Source organism: Lissotriton vulgaris, chromosome 5 (assembly GCF_964263255.1).
Source record: "Lissotriton vulgaris chromosome 5, aLisVul1.2, whole genome shotgun sequence".
In the NCBI taxonomy this organism is placed as follows: domain Eukaryota; kingdom Metazoa; phylum Chordata; class Amphibia; order Caudata; family Salamandridae; genus Lissotriton; species Lissotriton vulgaris.
In genome coordinates, this window is record NC_141693.1 from 2,028,447,080 (window position 1) to 2,028,470,769 (window position 23,690).

General features: G+C 49.1%; 1 protein-coding gene across 10 annotated transcripts in view; it reads right to left on the bottom strand.

The window, feature by feature from the left end:
- The window catches only part of GOLGA2 (golgin A2), a 375,277-nt gene that overhangs the window by 108,972 nt on the left and 242,615 nt on the right, over positions 1–23,690 (bottom strand). For all 10 annotated transcript variants that reach the window (XM_086924918.1, XM_086924916.1, XM_086924923.1 and 7 more), the window contains one exon: positions 12,163–12,276. In XM_086924918.1, coding sequence (XP_086781044.1) covers positions 12,163–12,276 — 114 coding nt within the window. The remainder of the gene's footprint in view (positions 1–12,162; positions 12,277–23,690) is intronic.

Here is a 23,690-nt window from a genome sequence, read left to right on the forward strand (position 1 = left end):
CGGAGGAAAACAAAGCTGAATCACGGGTAAGTACCAAACTTACAGTCATCTTTGGGGTTTAAGGTCAGCAGAGGGCAGGGTCCAGGAAAACACCAAGTCTGCACCACCAGTGGCACAGGGGCAGCTGGGTGCCAAGGTCAAATTCGGAGATAGGCCCAATGTGTTTCAATTGGGATAGGCATGCTTGAAGCCACGCTGCTTGCAGTTAAGTAAATCGGTTGCCGTGGCCAAGCTTCGGTGATTAGAGAAAGCAGAAGGGGGGGCCAGAAGGCAGCACCAAAACATACACCACCAGTGCCACAGAGGCAGCCGGGTGCAGGGTGCAAATACAGCATCGGGCATCCAATGCTTTTCAATGGAGAACTTGGATTTGAAGACAGGCTGCAGGCGATGACCTGGAGGCTACATGCAGGAAACTAGCGACAGTAGAGGTAAGGGGAGATGTTGTAGAGACACCATCGGTTGAGCTCCCCAAGGCCCTGGGCCTTCGGGTGCAGGGGTGTCCTTTGACGTTGGGTTTTCGTCTCGGAGCCGGTCGAGGGGAGCCTTTGGATCCGCACTGCAGGCGTCATTGTGGAGTCCAGGAGGGGTCACCAAACGCTGGACTTGGACTCAGGATCGCTGGGCCACCTGACCACAAGTCAGAGGTGTCGGTTGCAGAGTGGTCAAGGAACGCGGATCCGGGGTGCACTAGAGTCCTTGGTGTTGTTTTCTTAGTGGACAGAGCCGCTGTCCTCAGGAGTTCAGGCAGGCAGGCAGGCAGTCAGTCCTCTCAGTGTTTGTGGAGGTTGCCGATTGTTGGACAGGTGTTATTTTTTCCTTGCAGAATTTCGAGGGCTGCAGACAGGCCAGTGGGGCTGGAAGTGAGGAGGCGTCTTCAGTCTTCTTATGCACGGCATCTTCTTCATTCTTTGTGTTCTTAAGACAAAAGGGACTAGTTTCAGGGTCTGAGGCAGCCCTCTAAATACTAAACGTAGGGGCATTACAGGGGAGTAGCAGGTGGGGCGAATGGGTCCCTTACCTGGGGTGACTACACCCACTATTATGTCATCCTACTGTGATCGGAGAAGTCCCCCTATCTTCAAGATGGTGGGGCCTGAAAGGTGTACTTCAACTCGTCTCCTTCACCTTAAGGATGGAGTTGGCAGAGGTGGGCACACCACCTGTGATTCCTAGGTGTTTCTGCCTATTTTCACGCCCAAAATAAGGGTTTAAACCGTGGGCTGCCATCTGCTGCTAGCAGCAGAGGCTGGGAAGGGCGGGTGCATTACAAAGGCGGCACCTTTGAAGCTTCCCTCTGGAGCACGGTGTCCATCTTGGGGCAGGAGGTGTGACTCCTCCACACAGGATGAGCTTTGTTTCTGGTCCCAGAGAGGCCCAGAAACATGTCAGGTGGTGGCAGGCTGCCTAAAGCCAGTCTGTGACCACACCAGAGCTGGTAGGTTTTCAGGGGGCATCTCGGAGTACTTGTTTCAATAAATCCCACACTGGCATCAGGGTGGGTTTATTGAGAGTAGTAGTTTGGTACCAAACTCTCCTGAGGGTTCAGAGAAGCCATCATGGTGCTGGGGAACTCGAGTTGTCGAGTTTCCAGCCAATGTAGTCTCTATGGCCTCCCTGGCACTTACAATACCTAAGAATGGACTTAAATATTGTAGGGGCATATCGGCTCATGCCGATATGCCCACACCTGTGCTATAGTGCACCCTGCCATAGAGCTGTAGGGCCTGCTAGAGGGGGGACTTACCTATACCTTAGGCAGTGCTAGTCGGCACGTCCCACAGGCCATGTGCTATGTCAACTTTGTCGCTTTGTCAGCACCAGGCCATGCATGCTGCAGAGCAGGATGCATGGCCTAGTCCCAATGAATTAGGCACCCAGATATCATTCACAGGGACTTACAGGAGGCCTGAAGGGACAACTGTGGAATAGTTTTAGGGAACAAGCACTGGCACAGAGGACCAAGTTGATAGGGTCCCTGTGCACTACAATCGAAACCACATCAATTTCCAGGCAAACAGTGGGGGCTAACCATGGCAGTTTCTCACTCACTCTCTATCCCTCTTCCCAGGCACCCCTTTATACGATGTCCAACACATCCCATGCCCCCCTTCAGCGCCTGCCCATCTCCTTAAGCACCTCGGTCGTACTCTCTCCACCCCCCTTTTCAGGCACCACTTTATATAATGTCCAACACATCCCACCAAAGCCCTTCAGCGCTTGTCCAGGTCCTTTATACCTACTAATCTCCCTCTCGCCCACCTCACACGCACCCCTTCATACCCTATCAACTCCATTTCTCACCTACTGTTCGTCGCCACATACAGTTTATCCGACACACCCCATCCAACTGCTGAAGCACCTCCTTCCAACTCCCCGTCCACCTCCCAGGCATCCATTCAAAATCTATTCAATTCTTAGCTGCCCTCTTTCCAAACACACCCACTGTTCTTCCCTATGTAGCACTCTCTAAACAACCACGGACTACCCTCCGCCACTTCAAAACCCGTACAATTCCCACTTTTCTCCTTGGCCATCTCCTGCCCTTCTCCTTCAAAGCCTATACACCCCCTCTACCACCACCTGTGCATGTAGAGCTTCAAAACCTGCAAACACTAATTAAATCCATTACCACTTTCCCACCATGAACCACCTCCCTCCAAGATTATCTTCCAATGCACCTCTTCGAAATCGGTCAATACTATTATCTACTGCCCTCCCCATCCACCACCCCATACATCAAATCCCTGCAACACATTTATTAAAACAAAGCACCATCTATTTGCCATCTGTTCTCCTTAAAACCTATTCAGTCCCTTGACCATCTACCGCCATCTCTCCGTCTACGGTCCCCCATCACGCAGCATCCATTCTCTTTTCACCTACTTAATTCTTAGCGTCCACCACCAACCATACGTTCCATGAAATTTGACAAATTCCTCAACAGCTTTTGTACATTCACCAGGCACCTCGCCACCTCTTCCACACCCATTACTGGTTGCTTTAAGCACCATCACCCACACACTCCTTCATACCCCCTCACTAGCCTCCGCTACCTAAAACCATTGCCAATCCATCACCTTCCATGCAGCACTTCAAACTCGCCCACAGACCATCAATAATGGCTGCTCTCCCACAGTCACAACCCATAGCCCGTAATCAATACGCCACATCTGTCCATGTCTTGGGTCATTCCCATACGACACACATTCTGCTGACCTGCTACGCAAGCCCCTGATCTGAAGTGAAGCAGAGATCATCACCCCCATATTAATGAATATCCATCAACCGTCCTTATCCGTAAAAAAAAAATATATATATTTTACATTCTGCTTCTGCACTGCAACAACACTCTCGCTCTCTGCTGACCCCGCCTCATCCTCGCCTTTTCTTCTTCTTCGACAGACTCTGACCTTATCTCTGCAAACAAGCAGAAGACCCTGCCGCCCTTTTTTCTACTGTGCTGGCATCTGCTGCCTCTCAGGTCTACTTCTTCTTTCTAAGGATTTCAAAGGCTTTTTTGAATCTCTCTCTGGAGCGTGCTTTTTGGAGTTATTGAACTGTGCGGTCATACACCTCTCCTCATGCGTTGGTCTCTCTAATTTACGCCCGCTCACTGTTCCCCTTTCTGCAACATTCTTAAACATCAACTTACTTTTTCTTGGTGTACGTGACGTGACCATCTCTCTCCCCACTGTTATTTGTCGGGCACACTCTACTGAGACTGCTCTCCTCACCGACACAAACAACATTAATTCATATCACTATCACACACTAATATATTTATCTTTTTAACATACTTTTCAGTATGTTCTGACAGGGTGGCTTGCTCTAGCCTTCTTGCAAGGCACATCTATTAGTCTTTAAGGTTTAGTTCTTTCTTGGTTCTCTTGATTATCCATTTTAAGTTAATTCAGGACCTTGGGTTAGTTATTTTCCTTCTTTTTACACACTTCTGTAGAGTCCTTTAGGGCGCTGTCTAAGCCCCACTTCTTTTCTATGTCCGCGTCCTCCACTTCCTATGTAGCCTAATTACTCTTTTGACTTGCCGTATTATTTTCAAGCAGACAGTTCACACACATATTTTTCTTGCTTCATCCTTGCGTTTCACATCAAATTATTACCTGCCATTTTCCAGTAGTCCTTCCAGTTCTTTACATCTTAACCTCTTTTTACTGCTCCCAAAGTATTCTCTTTCTGCTTCTATAACTATTTTGTATCCAGTGGAAGTCTTTTAAAGTGTCCATCAAGGCAAAATCTCAAGTTCATATTAACTTCCAAATTTTCGCTCAGACCATTTCTTGTTTCAGAGACTCTGTTTTCAGCTTAGTAGCAGAAAAAAAAGTTCTATCCTCAAATTTATAGCTCTTATCGCAGCTCTGATTTTATTTCCTCTGGATTCATGCATTTCATGATCCCGCTTCCTACCTCTTCTCTCACATCTCTGCACTCTTGTTGTACTTCAACTAACAAGATTACTTGTTCAGCTTACCTCATCTCCCTTGGCAGACTATTTCCTACTTCATCGCTGCTTCAGTTTTTCATCTGCCTGGTGTTGATATAGATCCCCACAGCTTTGCTCCTCATATTTTCTGTTACTTATTCCATTCCCTGCTCCTGCTATCTTCAATCTGCCTCTCAAGTATGAGTAGTGGTTGTGGCTGACGAAATAGCTACTTGTAGTCTGGGTCTGCACTGGAGTTATCTTCATGGTAGTCTTAAGTATTAGACTAATGCCATGCTGCTTGTGACACCCCGAACCATACACAAACTAAAATTACGAAACTCTGGTAACTCTTTCTGGTGGATACTCTAACTGCAGATTCCTCACCTTTAGAATATTCACTGGTTCCAGACTGGATCTGGAGAACGTCGACAGCAATGCTCCTGCATGTTGGCAAGTGGTGTGTTGCGACTCCACGTTGGCTCTGTACCATCAAGGAAGTGACAAAGTGGATCAGCATGGAAGCCCCACTTTCTGCCTCCATCTGATCTTTTGTCCAGTCAAAGTAAAAGCTAAATGCTTTCTTCCAAACAAATCAATGAAGGTTTCTCCTCCTCTTTCAAGAGATGAGACAGCGTAAAGAATGCAGGCAAAGGGACTGGCCAACAGGGAAGGACGCCACAACCATGGGCAGGAAAGACACCGAGGTCCCAAACGCCCACTTGTCTGGGAAGAAGGTAGTGTAGGATGGCTAGAAGGAGGACTGTCTTCAGCATCAACAGACTTAAAGAGCAGTTCTGCACAGGCCCGCAGGGCACGCACATGACAAATGTTAGAGCAGTAAAGTCCTAACAGGACATCACAAATGGGAGGAAACACGTATCAACAAGTTACAATTGGTGACTTAAACAAGAACGGTTGGTCAAGAAAACAGAGGGGCCCAATTTCACTGTGCCCACTGCAAGGCCTTGCTGGCTACAGTGAAAATAAATACAAGAACATCTGAATGATTGGCTTGCCAGAGGTTAGTGTCATGAACACCACACCAGGCAACAAATCTGTCCCAGCGCCCAGCATAGATAGATTTCATGGAAGGGTCCCTGGTAGCAAAGAGAACATCCATCGCCTTAGTGGACATGTCAAATGCAATCAACTGACACCATTTTATCTCCTTGCATGAAGATGTAAATTGAGAAGGTTCAGGTGCATGAACCTGACCTTCTGCGGAGACAGGCGGACCTCTCAAAGTGGAAGGCGGGCTGGAGGGCAAATGCTCAGAGATCTGGGAACCACGCTCTTCTGATCCACTCCTGGGACGTCAAGATAATTTGAGCCTTGTCTATCCTGAACATCTTCAGAACGCAGCGCAACAGAAGTATGAGAGGAGAAGTGTACAGAAGTTGCTTGCTCCATTGTAGCCGGAAGGCATCTCCTAATGAGAGCCTCGGTGGAAACTCCACTGCACAACATTGTTGACAGAGTCAAATCTAGCCTGGACTCCCCCCTCACTGTTCAAGACAACCTGTACAACCTCAGCAGGGGGCTGCCACTTGAGATCCCATTTCATCCACTCTGGCATTCAGGGACCCTAGAAAGTGATTAGCAACCAGGAAGATGTTCTGTTGTTCGGCCACCTCCAGAGTTGAAAAGGCATCTGGCACAGGGGCTCGCGCCTCGCACGGCCCTGCTTATTGCACTAACACAAGTTCATAGTGTCGTCAATGAGAACCTGCACCAGCCTCGCATTAGTGGACGGCAGGAGGACTTTGAAGGTCAAACGGATCGCTTGAAGCTCCAGCAGGCGGACGCAGAGCAGGGTCTCCACAGGAGGCCAGAGGTCTCTGATCTAGATCTCCTCTAAGTGACCCAACCTCTACCTCCTCGCACAACCCAGCAGCCATGCGTCCTTCACAAATGTCTGCTCATGGGGGGGAAGGAGTGGTGGCCGACAGTCATTACTGCAGATGCTGAGCCATCTCACTTGAGACCTGAATGAAGTTGGACAGCCCTGTCACTGAATCCACTGGGACTTGATGTTCTGTTACGGGATCATAAGTGCCACCTGGCACTCTGGATGAGGAGGATGCAGAAAGCCAAGAAGCCTGGCCGTCACCCTCACTGAGCTCATACTCATGATGTCTTGGAATCCTTTTTGAGGATGAAAGGCCTTGAACACCACTGCGCCCAGAACTGCCCCAATAAAAGGAAGCCTTCATGCGCGTCTCAAGTGGGACAGTGTCCAGAGGTGGCGACTGACTGCAGCGAGCCCACCATTAGCAGCCAGTCATCGCGGTAGGGGAATATATGGACTCAGACTTTCGAAGGTGGTCTGTGACCATCACCATCACTTTAGTGATCACTTGAGAGGCTGAGGTAAGAACAAAGGGAAGCACAGCAAACGGGAAGTGTTTCTGGCTCACATTGAACTGCAGATACCACCAGTGGGAACACGCATCCTGCAAGTGCCGAACACCATTCAGTCTTCTGGGTCCAGGGTGGATAGGAGCTGAGCCAGCGAGCGTTTCCAGTTTGTCATTCCGCAGACAGGAATTCAATGGGCAAAGATCCAGGACAGGACTGAGACGCCGTCCTTTTTGGAGATGAGCGAGTAGTGTCAACAGCATCCCTTGCTTTCTCTGCGTGTACAGTGCCCATTCGATGGCACCTGTGGAGGGTAAAAGATTTACCTTCCGCATCAGGATGGCCAAGTGTGAGGGAGTTGGGTGCGGGGAGTAAATAAAGGGTTGGGCATAGCCCTCTTTGAATGATCTTAAGACCCATGTGAATAAATGGATCTCCAGATGGCCACAAAATGCAGAATCTTGCTTCCCCCTGCCTGACAGGAGCATCTGAAAAAAAAAACTAAAAAGGCTTGGGAGCCCTTGCAGTAGGGGAGGAGGAATCTGAAGACTGATGACCTCGCAGTCCCATGCCGTGTCTGCTGGTTCCATGCTCCAAAAGGACTCGATGGGAAGGCTGGTGTTGACTAGGCTAGCAACCTGCAAGAGTCTCTGAATTTCCTAAATTGATGGGGGGATTGTTTTGCTGGAATCAGTAACCCCAAACAGCATGCAGAGGCTCAGCTATGCTTGTATCGCCCAAGTGCCGAGCCCACCTTTTCCTCAACTAATCTGGACCCACTGAAAGGCATATCCACTTGGGATGCTTGCACATCACCAGATAATCCAGTGGACCTCATTCACACGTCTTCAGGGCAAGACGCAGGTGCCAACAGTCCTGCCAATCCAGTTGGTAGTATCCAAGCCTGCATGGATTACATACTTTACTATATCTTGCCTATCATGTAGTGTTGTATCTTGAGAAGCTCCAAGCTCCTCCGCTGGCAAGATCTTGCTAGCTATGTCCTACAGAGCATGTGAGCACTAGCCCGATAAAGAAATCACATCCGAACCCAGTGGCAGAAAAAAAACAATCTGAGGATGGAGCCGATGCCCATGTGCACTATCGTCCAAAGGAGGAGTCACCTATCTCGTGACGACAAAAGACTTCTTCCACGACGACAACAACATGCAATCATCTGAGCCCAACACCAGGTGGCGATCTAATGCTAAGTGTAGTATCTGCAGCTCATATGCCTCGAACATCACATTTACGGACCTATGATCCAAGCTGGAGAAAGAAAACATTATTTTACCAAAAACGTCAATTGCTTTGGCTTGCCTATCTGGAAGAGTTGTCAGGAAGGAATAAAGACCGAGTATTTATGAATGGCAAGAACAGACAATACAATTGTCCGTGGCCTGACGTAGTAGCTCGTCTATACGATGTCCCACTGGTGCATGCTGCCATGTTCGTATATTGACAACGAGCCTAGCAGGGAGTATAACACCGACAAAAAGAGAAGAGGCAGAGCTATCCAGTAGTCCACAGGGTTGTCAGGACCAGCAGAGGTGGGGCATGACGGGTCCACCATGAGCATCGCTTTAGCGCTCGATCCAAAGGGGAATCACCTGCCACAGGACAATATGATCCAATAAGGGGATCGAGCTGAGCATGCACAGCAGGGATCATCGGACTGTAAACACACCTTATCCAGAAGCTTCTCACGCTCCAGACAGGATCTGCGGGGAAGCGCTGTGTTATAGCAGTAAGCCAGCCACACGCCTCTTCTCACTCTGATCCGGCAGCGCTTCTGTGTTCCATCGCTTTATCACTGTACTGCAACAATATTATCAGATCAGCCTTCAGTATCCAAGATGCCTGCAGGCCCTGCCCACCCACCGGAATCTGAACGCAGTGTTTATCCTGCCATGATCGGTCCTCCGATCATCACCTGCCTCTGTCAGAGCTAGAAGGTCAATATGATCTGGTCACCTTGGGACACAGATCAGGCAGGCCCACGGGCTCTCCGGCAGCCTCTGTCACTACCAGTCCTACATAGGCCGTGCCACCTAGGTGAGGAGGCAGAGGAAAGATCAGGCTCCTCCCGCCACATACATGGCAGGAAGGCCTGAAGATGCCTCCAACTGTCTTTTGATACAGGCTGCTTCAATGATAAATCTGATTTTAGAGGAAAGAGGGCTCCACTCTCACTCATCATAAAGGGCGCATAATTCATCATAGGGAGCCTCACACAGGGGCAGGCATCTTGGGTCCTTGCACTCTGGCGCCCCTGGGGTACATTTGATTCATAATCGGCCACAATCTCATGACGAAACACTCAAGGGGAATCACTGTCAACGTGATTGTGTTTGGCTGAAGTGGTACAGAGCTACCTACCTCCCGAAAGAACAATGGACTCTGATCAAAGACATTTGGCCCCCAGAGAGAGAACACTATTCCAGTGTATGAAGGTCCAAAGGGACAAAATACTTTGACTCTTCAATATTTGTTTTCACGGATTAAGAGTTCAACCAAATATTTCGCAACCAAAGCCTGGGTTTATGAAATCATGCTGCAGACACCAGAGGTCTGTCTAAGGCCCCTGAAGCGAGACCTCTCCTCGGAGGAGAGGTTCAGTAGACAAGTAGCCTCTCCCCCTTTACAACCCATATTCTCCAGCTCTACCTGTGCTCCTCAGCATCTCCTTGGCAGGATTAGGACGGTTTCCATCAAGCCCTCCAAGAGGGTTAGTACTCACCCTCAAGAAAAGGTGTAGTTTGGTTCCATTCTCACAGTGCACTCCTTTTTATTGGGAGTAAATACTAGCCCTGCTCCCAGCGGTAGCAGCACAATTCATAGTCAGGAGCGTAGGCCTCGTGACCTGTACTCCTGTGTATGGGACGACTGCTTTCTGGTTCCTGCCCCCAGTGTAACACCTCCGTTCACTCGCTCTTACTCTGAGTTGTTTGCCTTTATTGGTTCTGGGACCTGGGTGAAGGGCACCTGTGCTGAGCATGTGCATTCACGGTTTGAGAACTGTGTGTGACTGGACGGCCGGGTGCTGGAGTCCACAGGACTTCAAATGTGTGGGCTACGCAAAACTGTAGCTGACTTTAGGTAAGGCTAACAATGTCCCTCTTGGGCATCGCTGACTTGCACAGACATCTTATGTCCTCCCACCTCAAGTAGATCATTCTGATAAGTGAGGGAGAGAGCAGCCCATTTCCTACGAGGCAGCCAGGATTCCTATGCTAGCAGGAAACCAAGCACCCGCTCATTAAGCTGCTCACATGCCCAAGCCTCTCAGCTGCTGTTCTTCACGTTTCTCCTGCTCATCACCTGCTCCTCAAGATCCGCCTACCTGTTCCTGGTCTACGCCATAGTCAAGTCAAGTCAGAAATTTGTATAGCGCGCTACATACCCAGAGGGTCTCAAGGCGCTTGAAGAAGGGTGGGGAGTTATTTGTCGAAAATCCATGTTTTGAGTTGCTTTCTGAATGCTAGGTGGTTCTGAGTGAGACGAAGGTGAGGGGGAAGTGAGTTCCAAGTTTTAGCTGCTAGGTAGGAAAAGGATCTACCTCCCATGGTGGTTTTGTTGATGCGAGGTACAGTGGCAAGGGCTTGGTTGGAGGATCGTAGTTGGCGTGAAGGGGTGTAGAAGGATAGTCGTGAGTTGAGGCATTCGGGTCCGATTTCGTAGAGTGCTTTGTGTGCGTGGGTTAGGAGTCGGAAAGTGATCCTCTTATTGACGGGGAGCCAGTGGAGGTTTTTCAGGTGATCAGAGATGTGCTCTTGACGCGGGATGTCTAATATGAGCCTGGCTGAGGCGTTCTGGATACGTTGTAGTTTCTTCTGGAGTTTTGCGGTGGTGCCGGCGTATAAGGTGTTTCCGTAGTCCAGTCGGCTCGTGACCAGAGCGTGGGTGACTGTTTTTCTGGTTTCGGTGGGGATCCAGCGGAAAGTTTTTTTGAGCATGCGAAGAATGTTGAAGCAAGATGAAGAAACGGCGTTGACTTGTCTGTTCATCGAGAGTGAGGAATACAGGATGAGGCCCAGGTTCCGTGCGTGGTCCGTCGGGGTGGGTGCTTTTCCAAGGGCCTCTGGCCACCAAGAGTCGTCCCAGGCGGAGGGGGAGGTACCTAGGATGAGGACTTCTGTTTTGTCTGAGTTCAGTTTCAGTCGGCTGTGCTTCATCCATTCGGCTACTTCTTTCATCCCTTCGTGAAGGTTGGTTTTGGCCGTGTTAGGGTCTCTGGTGAGTGATAGGATCAGTTGAGTGTCGTCGGCGTAGGAGATGATGTTGAGGTTATGTTGGCGTGCGATGGTCACAAGGGGGCTCATGTAAACGTTGAAGAGGGTGGGACTGAGTGAGGATCCTTGAGGAACTCCGCAGATGACTTCAGTAGCCTCTGACTTGAATGGTGGAAGGCGGACTCTCTGGGTTCTTCCGGAGAGGAACGAGGTGATCCATTCCAGAGCTTTTCCTTGGATTTCGATGTCTTTGAGGCGCTGTAGAAGGGTGCTATGGCAGACTGTGTCGAATGCTGCGGAGAGGTCGAGGAGGATGAGGGCGACTGTGTCTCCATTGTCCAGTAGAGTTCGAATGTCGTCTGTTGACACCCCCCTCATTTCTTTATTTGCTGCCAGCTCCTCCCTTGCTTCTTCATGGCATCTAAGGGCTCCTGTAACTGCCTCTGGCTCAGCAAGCATATTACCTGTTCCTTCATAACACCCAGGGGCTCCTGTAACTGCCTCAGTCTGTGACAGCACCTCGCCTGCTCCTTCATAGCACCCAGGGGCTCCTGTAACTGCCTCTGTCTCTGACAGCATCTCGCCTGCTCCTTCATAGCACCCAGGGGCTCCTGTAACTGCCTCCGTCTCTGACAGCACCTCGCCTGCTCCTTCATAGCAAACATGGGCTCCTCTAACTGCCTCCGTCTCCGACAGCACCTCGCCTGCTCCTTCATAGCACCCAGGGGCTCCTCTAACTGCCTCCGCCTCTGACAGCACCTCGCCTGCTCCTTCATAGCACCCAGGGGCTCCTGTAACTGCCTCTGTCTCTGACAGCACCTCGCCTGCTCCTTCATAGCACCCAGGGGCTCCTGTAACTGCCTCTGTCTCTGACAGCACATCACCTGCTCCTTCATAGCACCCAGGGGCTCCTGTAACTGTCTCCGTCTCTGACAGCACCTTGCCTGCTCCTTCATAGCACCCAGGGGCTCCTGTAACTGCCTCCATCTCTGACCGCACCTCGCCTGCTCCTTCATAGCACCCAGGGGCTCCTGTAACTGCCCCAGACTCTGACAGCCCTCCAACTGCTCTTTGGATCCCGCATGAACTCCTGCAGCTGCCCTTGCCCCTTCCCAAGCTCCTCACCTGCTCCTTCAGGTCCCCCAGGCTCTCCTGCACCTGCCCCAGTTTCTTCGCCAGCTCCTTCTTCACGTGTTGCTCGGACTGAATGCCGTTCATCAATTCCATGTTCTCATTGGTCTGTTTTGAAATAAAGATGTTAACTTATCAATTCTATGTTCACATCCAGAGAGGTTTGCAAGATTTGCAAACTTTACATCACTACTGCTGACAGCAAAGTAAGGAAAATGCTACTTACCAGTATGCATCTGTTCTTGGCATGTAGAGCTGCAGATCACTACACTATGCATTAGATCGCCACCTGGTGTTGGGCTCGGTTGATTGCAGGTTGTTGTCGTCTTGGAAGAAGTGTTTGTAGTCACTAGATAGGTGACTCCTCCCTTGGACAATACTGCGCATGGGCATCGGCTCCATCCTTAGATTGTTTTTCGCCATGATGGGAAATGATGGAGTTAGTAGAAGTAAAGAGAAAGGATGTCCATGCGTGTGCATCTAAGTAAGATGAGAACTGGAACGGATACAAGTCCCGGGGAGGCGGGAAGGCTTGTACGACTCTGCAGCTCTATATGCCAAGAACAGAGGCATACTGGTAAGTAGCATTTTCCGTCCGAGGAATATGAGCTGCAGATCCTACACTTAGCAACGATTGTGCAGCAGTGTCTCCCCTAGCGGTGGTTGCTTGTATCCATTGGAGTAGTTTGAAACAGTGTTCTAAGGACAGCTTGGCCCACTGCAGCTTGCTGCTTGTCTTGCACATCAACAGGTAGCCGATAACCATCATTCCCTCTGCAGGTTCCAACCTGTCTCCCTCCAACAGACCCGCAAAGCGATCATGGCCTGCAAATCAGGAGCACCAACTGACTCCTGTCCCCCTGGCATACTGCATCACTTAATTGAGGAAGTCAATCCAAATATCAACGCCATCATTAATGCTTCCTTAGACTCAGGGGTAGTGCCCAACGAATGGAAGAAGGCCATCGCGAAACCCTTGATGAAAAAGCAAAATAAATCCCCCACGGACCTGACAAACATGCGCCCCATCTCACTCCTACCTGCTCTAGCAAAGATCACAGAGCAGATAGTGTACTGGGAGCTGAAAGCCTTTGTGGAGGACCATAACATTCTGCATCCCCAGCAATCTGGCTTTCGCCCCAGCCACTCTACCGAAACGGCCCTGATAGAACTCTCCGATTCCATCAAGTTCCTGCAGGATGAGGGAAGGAAAGCCGTCCTCATCCTGCTTGATCTCACAGCAGCGTTCGATACAATCTCTCATGCCATCCTGATTGATAGGATGCGTGAGATTGGCGTGACAGACACAGCTTTGGCATGGGTAACATCCTTCCTGACTAATAGGTCCCAATCTGTGTCTTTGGGTCCCCATCTATCCAGCGAAAAAACCATTACATCGGGAGTGCCGCAGGGGTCCATATTAAGTCCATTACTTTTCAATATCTATATGGCACCCCTCCTCGCTGTGATAGAGTCCCATGGGATCCTAGTCACGTCTTACGCTGACACCCAACTCGTCGTCTCTATCGACAAAAACTGCTCGGACACAGAGCTGCGTTTCCAGAATTGTCTCACGGATGTATTTCAGTGGTTGAATAAAAACCACTTGAAGTGCAACAGTGGGAAAACTGAAATCATACCATTAGGTAAAGATCTGCCTTTCTGCCCTAAGGATTGGTGGCCCAAAGATTCAGAGGCCCCGCCTAGTGCAGTGACCTCTGCACGCAACCTTGGCGTGCAATTTGATGCAGCCCTCTCCTTTGATGATCACTTCAGGATCACGGCCGGTTGCTGTTTCGGACTCATTAAATCTCTAAAAAGATTCTTTGACTTCCTCCCCATTGCGTCCAGGAAATCGGTCGTGGTCGCATTAATACTCTCTCGACTCGACTACTGCAATGGGTTGATGGCTGGAGTGAAAAAGTCCACGCTGAAGAAGTTGCAAAGTGTACAGCACGCGGCTGCAAGATTAGTGTTAAAACTTCCCAGGAAATCTTCAGCCTCAGCAGCATTAAATTGTCTCCACTGGTTGCCACTGCACAAGAGGATCCTTTTCAAACTTCTACTAACAGTTTTCAAAGCCCAAAAAAACACAGGTCCCAAATACCTTGCCAACCGTTTTGTTCACTATGACCCCGTACGATGTTTGAGATCCTCCGGTGGTAACCTTACCAAGATCCCGAGGTATAAATACAAAACCAGGGGCGGAAAAACTTTCACAGTCCTAGCAGCAAGGGCCTGGAACAACTTGCCTTTAAACCTCAGACTGGTTGAGACTGAGAGTCTTTTTAGGAAACAACTGAAGACCTGGGTCTATCAGCAATCTGATACTTATGTGATGGCCGCTATTTAGATTTTTCATCATCTAACCCTATCCACGCACAATTCAGCGCCATGATGCTCCTTTCGGAGCGATAGGCTGCGCTTAATAAATACTCACAAATACAAATACAAACACAATAGTGTTTAGTGAAGGTGTGTAGTGTAGACCATGTTGCTGCCTTGCATATGTCCTCTAGTGGTATATTTCCTATGAAAGCCATAGAGACTCCTAGTTTGCGAGTGGAGTGCGCTCTAGGAGGAACCGTTAGTGTACGTTTAGCTTTTTGATAGCATATTTGTATACACTTTACAATCCACCTGGCAATTCCCCCCCTTTAGAAATGGGGTTGCCTTTGTGTGGCGGAGAGAAAGATACAAATTATTGTTTTGTCTTTCTAAAGGATTTAGTCCTATCTGTGTAGTATAACAGAGCTCTTCAATTCAATTCAATTCAATTCAATTCAATTAATTTATATAGCGCGCTACATACCCGGAGGGTCTCAAGGCGCTTGGAGAAGGGTGGGGGATTACTTGTCGAATATCCAGGTTTTAAGTTGCTTTCTGAATGCTAGGTGGTTCTGAGTGAGGCGAAGGTGAATGGGAAGTGAGTTCCAGGTTTTAGCCGCCAGGTAGGAGAAGGATCTACCTCCCATGGTGGTTTTGTTGATACGAGGTACAGCAGCAAGGGCTTGGTTGGAGAAACGTAGCTAGCGGGAGGGGGTGTAGAAGGAGAGTCGTGTGTTGAGGCATTCGGGTCCAAGTTCGTAAAGTGCTTTGTGTGCGTGGGTTAGGAGACGGAATGTTATCCTCTTATTGACGGGGAGCCAGTGGAGGTTTTTCAGGTGACCAGAGATGTGGTCGTTACGCGGGATGTCTAGTATGAGTCTGGCTGATGCGTTCTGGATGCGTTGGAGTTTTTTCTGAAGTTTTGCGGTGGTAACGGCGTATAGGGTGTTTCCATAGTCCAGGCGGCTTGTAACCAGTGCGTGGGTGACCGTTTTTCTAGTTTCGGTAGGGATCCAGCGAAATGTTTTTTTGAGCATGCGAAGAATGTTGAAGCAAGATGATGAAACGGCGTTGACTTGTCTGGTCATCGAGAGTGAGGAGTCCAGGGTGACGCCAAGGTTCCGTGCGTGGTCCGTCGGGATGGTGCTTTTCCAAGGGCCTCTGGCCACCAAGAGTCGTCCCAGGCGGAGGGGGAGGTACCTAAGATAAGGACTTCTGTTTTGTCTGAATTCAGTTTCAGACGGCTGTGCTTCATCCACTCGGCTACTTCTTTCATTCCTTCATGTAGGTTGGTTTTGGCGGTGTTAGGGTCTTTGGTGAGTGAGAGGATAAGTTGAGTGTCATCAGCGTAGGAGATGATGTTGAGGTTGTGTTGGCGTGCGATGGCCGCGAGGGGGCTCATGTATACGTTGAAGAGGGTGGGACTGAGTGAGGATCCTTGTGGAACGCCGCAAATGACTTCAGTGGCCTCTGACTTGAATGGTGGGAGGTGGACTCTCTGGGTTCTTCCAGTAAGGAATGAAGTGATCCATTCCAGTGCTTTTCCCTGGATTCCGATGTTTCTGAGGCGTTGTATCAGGGTGCTATGACAGACTTTGTCGAAGGCTGCGGAGAGGTCGAGGAGGATGAGGGAGACTGTCTCCATTGTCCAGTAGAGTTCGAATGTCGTCTGTTGCTGCGATGAGTGCGGTCTCAGTGCTGTGTTTGGCTCGGAAGCCGGACTGAGAGGAGTCGAGGGATTTGTTGGTTTCGAGGAAGGCGGCGAGCTGGTTGTTGACAGCTTTCTCGATGACTTAGGCCGGGAATGGAAGGAGCGAAATGGGGCGGTAGTTTTTGAGTTCGGTGGGGTCGGCTGTGGGTTTTTTCAGAAGGGCGCTGAGTTCGGCGTGTTTCCAGCTTTCCGGGGAGGTGGCGGAGTTGAGGGAGCAGTTGATGACGTCTCGGAGGTGTGGTGCTATGATGGAATCTGCTTTGTTGAAGATGTGGTGAGGGCATGGGTCTGTGGGGGATCCTGAGTGGATGGAGTTCATCAGGCGGATGGTGTCCTCAATGGAGACTGGGTTCCATTCGTTAAGGATGTTCAAGGGAGGTGAAGGTACGTCAGAAGGTTGGGTGGGTTGGTCTCCGGGTTGATTGTCGAAGCTGTTGTGGACGTCTGCGATTTTGTCATGAAAGAACGAGGCTAGGGAGTCGCAGAGGGTTTGAGAGGGAGTGATGTCGTTGGAGTTGGCAGTGGGGTTGGTAAACTCTTTGACGATGTTGAATAATTCCTTGCTGTTGTGGGCGTTGTTGTCTAGTTGGTCTTTGAATGCGGCTTTCTTGGCAGTCCGGATCAGTTGGTGGTGTATGCGGGTGGCGTTTTTGAAGGCGTCCCTAGTGCTGGTGTTTGGGTCTTTTTTCCAGGTCTTCTCAAGGGAGCGGCAGAGTTTCTTGGATTTCTTGAGATCATCGTTGAACCAGGGGGCCTTTTTGTTGCCTAGTTTGATGTGACGTTTTTTCAGGGGTGCTAGGTTGTCGGCGCTGTTGGTTAGCCATTGAGTGAGGTTAATGGCTGCTTGGTTGGGGTTCGAAGAGTGGGCAGGGGGGTTTTGAAGAAGCGATGAGGAGATCTGCTCGATGGTGATTTTGTTCCAGTTTCTTCGCAGAGTAGGTTGGGGATGGTTGTGGGTTGCGGTCTTATTGTAGATAAAGTGAACAGGTGAAAAGGAGTGATAACCTCCGGCAGAAATTTTGGATTAGGCCTAAGAAACACTTTATTAGGATGTATTTGAAAAAATGGTTCTTGTATTGTGAATGCTTGTATTTCACTAGCTCTTCTGAGAGAGGTGATGGCAACAAGGAAAGCAGTTTTCCATGTTAGGAATTGCAGTTCACACTTATGTAAAGGCTCGAAAGGGGGTCCCATGAGTCTTGTAAGGACAATGTTCAGGTTCCATACCTAGGTGGGATTATTCGTTTAATCCTTCCATGAATGCTTTAATTGCAGGTACTCTGAAGAGAGATAGATGTTGTCTATTCTGTAAATAGGATGCAATTCTTGCCAGATGTAGGCGTATGGAAGAATAAGCCATATTGGACCTTTGTAGAGGTAAAAGGTAACAAATGATATTCTGGATGGAAGCATCCAGTGGATCAATGTGATTATTGTTACAATATATTGCAAATCTTTTCCACTTAGCGGCATAACACGCTCTGGTAGTGGGTTTCTTAGCTTCTTTAATTATGTTCATACATTCTGGTGGCAGGTTTAAGTAACCAAACTCTAAGACTTCAGGAGCCAGATCGCCAAATTCAGTTGGCTTGGTTCTGGGTGTCTTATTTCTCCATGGTTCTGTGTTAACAGGGATGGTGTGAGCCATAACTTTTGATGTGGAACCAGTGAGAGATCTAGTAGCGTGGTGAACCACGGCTGACGTGCCCATGTGGGAGCTACTAGTATTAGTTTCAGAGACTGTTGTCTGAGCTTGCGTACTACTAGTGGAATAAGTGGGAGAGGCGGAAAAGCGTACGCGAATCTGCCTGACCAGTTCATCCATATCGCATTTCCTTCCGACCGTGGGTGTGGAAACCTGGCGGCGAAGGTTGGGCATTTTGCATTTCCGTGGGTGGCAAACAGATCTATCTGTGGATGCCCCCACATCTGGAAGAATGGTTGAAGAACTTGTGGGTGTATCTCCCATTCGTGAATCTGTTGTGACTGACGACTCAACAGATCTGCTATCTGGTTGTGGATCCCTGGAAGGTGTTCTACTGTCAGATGTATGTTTTGAGGAATGGCCCATCTACAAATGTTCTGCACGAGCTGGGACAGTTGTAGAGAGTGTGCCCCCCCCCCCCTGTTTTTGTATATAATACATAGCTGTCATATTGTCCGTCCGGATTAAGACATCTTTGTTTTGTACTTGTAACTGAAACGTCTTGAGTGCTAGGAAAATTGCTAGCAGCTCTAGATGGTTGATATGGAACATTCTTTGTTGTTTGTTCCATTGGTCTTGTGTGGTATAATGCAAGAGATGGGCTCCCCATCCTGTGAGGGATGCGTCTGTTGTGAGCACTATCTGTGGAACAGGCTCTAGGAACGGCCGTCCTCTTGTCAAGTTTTTGGTGTTCCGCCATTGCAGAGAGCGATATGTACGTCTGTCCACCAACACCAGGTCTGTGAGCTGACCTTGAGCCTGGTTCCACTGTTGTGCTAGACATTCTTGTAATGGGCGCATTTGCAGCCACGCGTGAGGAACTATGAAGATGCAAGACGCCATCGTGCCTAATGAACACTCTGGCTTGGAGAGAGTGCTGATGTTGAAAAAGAGAGACTAAGGCCTGAATGCTCTGTATTCTGGCTGGACTGGGATACGCTAGAGCTGTAGATGTTTTTATGGTAGCTCCTAAATACTGATGCACGTGCGAAGGCTCTAGGTGCGACTTTGTGTAGTTGATCGTAAACCCTAAGTCGTGCAGCAGTTGAATTGTCAGCTGAGTGTGTTGTACACACTGGTGGAATGACTTGGCTTTTAAGAGCCAATCGTCCAGGTAAGGGAAGACATGTATCTGTTGTCTTCTGAGATGTGCTGCTACTACTGCTAAGCACTTTGTGAATACTCGTGGTGCTGTAGTAACCCCGAATGGAAGGACTTTGAACTGATAGTCCTGTCCTTGTATGACAAACCTTAAATACATCCTGTGAGCAGGATGTATAGAGATGTGAAAGTAGGCATCTTTTAGGTCTAGTGTTGAAAGAAAATCGCCTTGTTGTAGTAGTGGGAGTACTTGTTGCAGAGTGATCATGTGAAAATGATCTGATTGTATGTAATGGTTGAGGGGCCTGAGGTCGAGAATTGGCCGTAGTGTCCCGTCCTTCTTGGGGATTAGACAGTACAGGGAGTAAACTCCTGTTCTCTGTTCTTCTAAAGGAACTAATTGAATAGCATCCTTTTGTAGAAGTGCTAGAACTTCCTGTTGAAACAGAGTCATATGGTCTGTGGACATTGGACGCTGCCTGGGTGGTATGTTTGCTGTGAGTTCTAGGCAGTAGCCATGTTGGATAATCTGTCTCATCCACCTGTCTGTTGTGATTGAATTCCAGACAGGTAGGAACTGTGATAATCTGCCCCCCACAGGAGTGGAATGCTGTAGGGGAAGCAGAGGGACGTCACTGTTTAGGGGTGGAAGAGGAGCGGTTGTTGTTATTACCTCTACCTCTTCCCTTGTTGTTATTGCCTCTGTATCCTCCTATAAAGTAGCCTTTGTTAGAGGAGGTCTGTGTGTGTGCGTTTTAAAAAATGATGTATCTGTGCCGGTTTGCTTGGAGCCTCCTCTATAAAAGGAGCGCCGAAAAGAACTTCTAATCTGTGTGGATTGTAATGCACCCATAGACTTAGCTGTGTCTGTGTCTTTTTTCATCTTTTCTAGTGTGTTGTCTACTTCCGGCCCGAATAATTGGCTTTGATTGAAGGGCTGGTTCAGGATGGTAGTCTGCACCTCCGTCTTAAACCCTGAAATGCGTAACCACGCATGTCGTCTGAGTATAACACTAGTATTGACTGCTCTGGATGCTGTGTCAGCTACATCTAGTGCACATTTAATTGAGGCATTGGATTTTAATGTGCCTTCTTGCAAGAGCTCTGCTGCCTGATCTTTGTATTGATCCGGGAGGTGCTCCATTAGTGTTTTAATTGGTCGTAGTGAGCCCTGTCATAGTGTGAGAGTAGGGCTTGGGTATTTGCTATGCTCCATATGTTTGTTGCCTGCGCAGCAATCCGTTTCCCTGACGCATCAATAACTTTAGATTCTTTGTCAGGCGGGGGCGTGTCACCAGAAGTCTGGGAATTGGCTCTTTTCCGTGCATTAGACACTACCAAAGAGTCTAGTGGCAGATGTCCCTTAATATAGACTGGATCAGATGATGCTGGTCTATATTTCTTTTCTTGGATTTAACACCCTACATCGTACCGGGTCTTTAAATTATTCCGGAGCATGTTTAATGACTCCTTTGATCATGGGTAGTATTTGTGTAGACCTTTGTGACTACTCAAATGTGTCTAATAAAAAATCCTCCTCAATGGCATCAGAGTGCATTTTAACCCTGTGGTAAAGGGCAGCTCTATTTAAGAGGTGATTAAACCCAATTCTATCTTCTGGAGGGGAAGGTTTCCTTGGATAGAACTGAGGATCAGGAATGTCAGGCACATAAGGTGGGGGGTACTCATATATATCCTCATCTGTAGGATATGTATCTGGGTTGATACCTTCATCTACAGCAGGGGTCTCCAAACCGGTCCTGGAGGGCCGGATCCATGCCAGATTTTTTGGATATCCCCATTGAGATACATGTAGTAATTTTAAAAATCTGGCATGGATCCGGCCCTCCAGGACCGGTTTGGAGACCCCTGATCTACAGGGTATGTGTGTGGGTCTGGTGTGTCACTCCCACCACCTATATCATACTCATCATCAGTGTGGTGTGATGATGCAGGAGATTGAACAGGAGAAGCTATAGGTTCTAAATAAGGAGGGATAGGAGAGGAAGAAGATGAAGGAGAGGAAGGGTGCATTGGAGAAGTTGCACAATCCTTTTTGGCAGGAACCACAGGTAGAAGTGGTGTGTCTGCTGGTCTCTTTTTGTAAGAAATAGCTTCTACATGTCCAGTTTTTGGGTTGATATGGACCTTCTTTTGTTTAGGATCTGGCCTAAACAGTTCTTCTTCCACTGCAACCTTCTTCGGCGTCGTTTTTTTCCGGTGTCGATGGAGGTTGTTTTGCGTTTTTTGCTGTAGGGAGGAGTTATCGAGTCCCGCGTCAAGTTGTTTGGTGCCGAAGGTGGTTTTGGCTTGGCAGGCTTGTTAGAGGGTTCAGGTGTCTCTGAATCAGGCCTTGGAGTCTTTGGTACTGAGGTTGGAGTCTCTGGAATGGAAGCAGGTCTTGTTGGCTTTGAGGCGTCGGACGCTGGCTTTCCATCTTTATTTTCTGAACCGGAAGCTTTCGGAGCCGGAGCTTTTTGCGGATCCGATACAGTTTTTGGCTTCGGCGCCGGTGCATCTTTACGTTTCGGGGCCAAAGGGTCTTTGTCTTTGGGCACCGAAGGGCGTTTTTGCTTCGGTGTCGAATAATCCTTCGGTGTCGAAGAATCCTTCGGTGTCGAAGGATGTGTGTGCTTTGGTGCCGATGGAAGAGGTGGAATTGGCACGTGTGGCTTGGTCGGTGCCAAGGCACCAGAAGGCGTAGTTTTCCTCGGAGCCGAGCCCGAAGGCGGGGCATTTGAGGGGATACTTCGGTCCCGACTGGGCCCAATGGGCGGAGTTCTGACTGTTGCCTTTGGCTTGGGCTGTGTCTGTTGTGCAGGGGCAAGAGTACTCACGGGTTGACGAGATGGAATCAAGTCATCGGAGTCCTCTGCCTCTGATATGATCTGGAGATCAGGAGAGTCTTCCTCGGCGACGAGTGGAGCCTCGTCCTCGGAGATGTCTTCGAGTGGATCCTCGCCTTCGGAGATATCTTCTTCGACGATCTCTTCCTCGAAGATGGCCCCCGGTGCTGGGGCTGATCTCCTCATTTTGTGTCGACGGGCCCTCCGATCCCGAATGGTCTTCTTCGATCGGAAGGACGCACAAGCTGTGCAGGTCGACTCGTCGTGGTCTGGCGATAGACAGAGGTTGCAGACCTCGTGGTGGTCGCTATGAGGGAATTTTGCTCGACATACCGGGCATCTCTTGAATGGAGTCCTGTCCATGAGGCGTAGGCCGTACGACGCCGATAGGCCCAACGGCCCACGTCGACGCACCGGAATGTAGCTGATGGTGTCGAAGTAGTCTATTCGATGTCAATATTGTTTGTATAAAGTTTTTACGCTTTGAAGTTGCTGGAAAAGTCTTTTCTAGGCGGAGCGGAAAAAAACAATCTGAGGATGGAGTCGATGACCATGCGCAGTATTGTTCAAGGGAGGAGTCACCTATCTCGTGACTACAAAGACTTCTTGCAAGAAGACAACAACCTGCAATCATCCGAGCCCAACACCAGGTGGCGACCTAATGCTAAGTGTACACTCTGCAGCTCAAATGCCTCAAACATATTATTCAAAAAACAGATTTACTTGACCTCCTAGGAATGGTGGAGCCACATGATGAACTCCAGCCCATACACCACATGGTCTCCACATGCTGCTCAGAAGATAGTTTTATGTGTTTAATGGTGGTTTTGTTGAGCTTGACATAGATTTTACAGCGGATTCCTTAAGAACTCTACAGGATTCGACATATGCAATGAAATTATACTTACTTGTAATCCTAGTTCTACACCGCAGGTATCTTCACTGAAGTAATAAATGTACAGCAGTCCCACCTGCACTTGAGTATCCTGAACAGTTCTTTTCCAAACTTAGCAAATGCATTTAGAGGAGGTGAGAGGTGGCCGTTTCCCAAAAACAGTCAAAACAGTCAGTGCCTAACAGGGTAGATTAACTTTGAATTCTTCTACTTCAAATAATACACATAGCAACACTGCATCATGAAACTGCAGAAATGTGTTACAAACACGTGTATTGATGAAAGAAGCACATAAAACAGAAACATTGCCTATTTCACTAAATATTCAGATAAGTACAAATAAGCACTGCTCATTTAGGCAGCATAGCTGCCCGATCCCAGCACGTCTGGCAGCAGCAGTTACCAAACAGGCCTAAGTTCCTTATGAGGAATCCTGCTTCAACACCCTGCGCATGCTCCGAAAAGATCTTCCATTGGATCCCCACCGAAACCAGGAAGACGGTCACCCAGGCCCTCGTCACCAGCCGTCTGGACTACGGAAACACCCTCTACGCTGGACCCACATCCAAACTCCAGAAAAAGACTCCCAACGCATTCAGAACACCTCTGCACGACTCATCCTGGACATCCCTCGCCGCAGCCACATCTCTGCCCATCTGAGAGACCTGCACTGGCTCCCCGTCAACAAGAGGATCACGTTCAGACTCCTCACCCATGCACACAAGGCTCTCCACGACAAGGGCCGAAGTACCTCAACAGACGACTCACATTCTACACACCAACCCGCCAGCTCCGATCCACCAGCCTCGCCCTCGCCTCCGTCCCACGGATCCGCAAATCCACCGTCAGAGGAAGATCCTTCTCCTACCTGGCAGCCAAGACATGGAACTCCCTCCCCACTCACCTACGGCTGCCCCCCCCTCTCAGCGCCTTGAG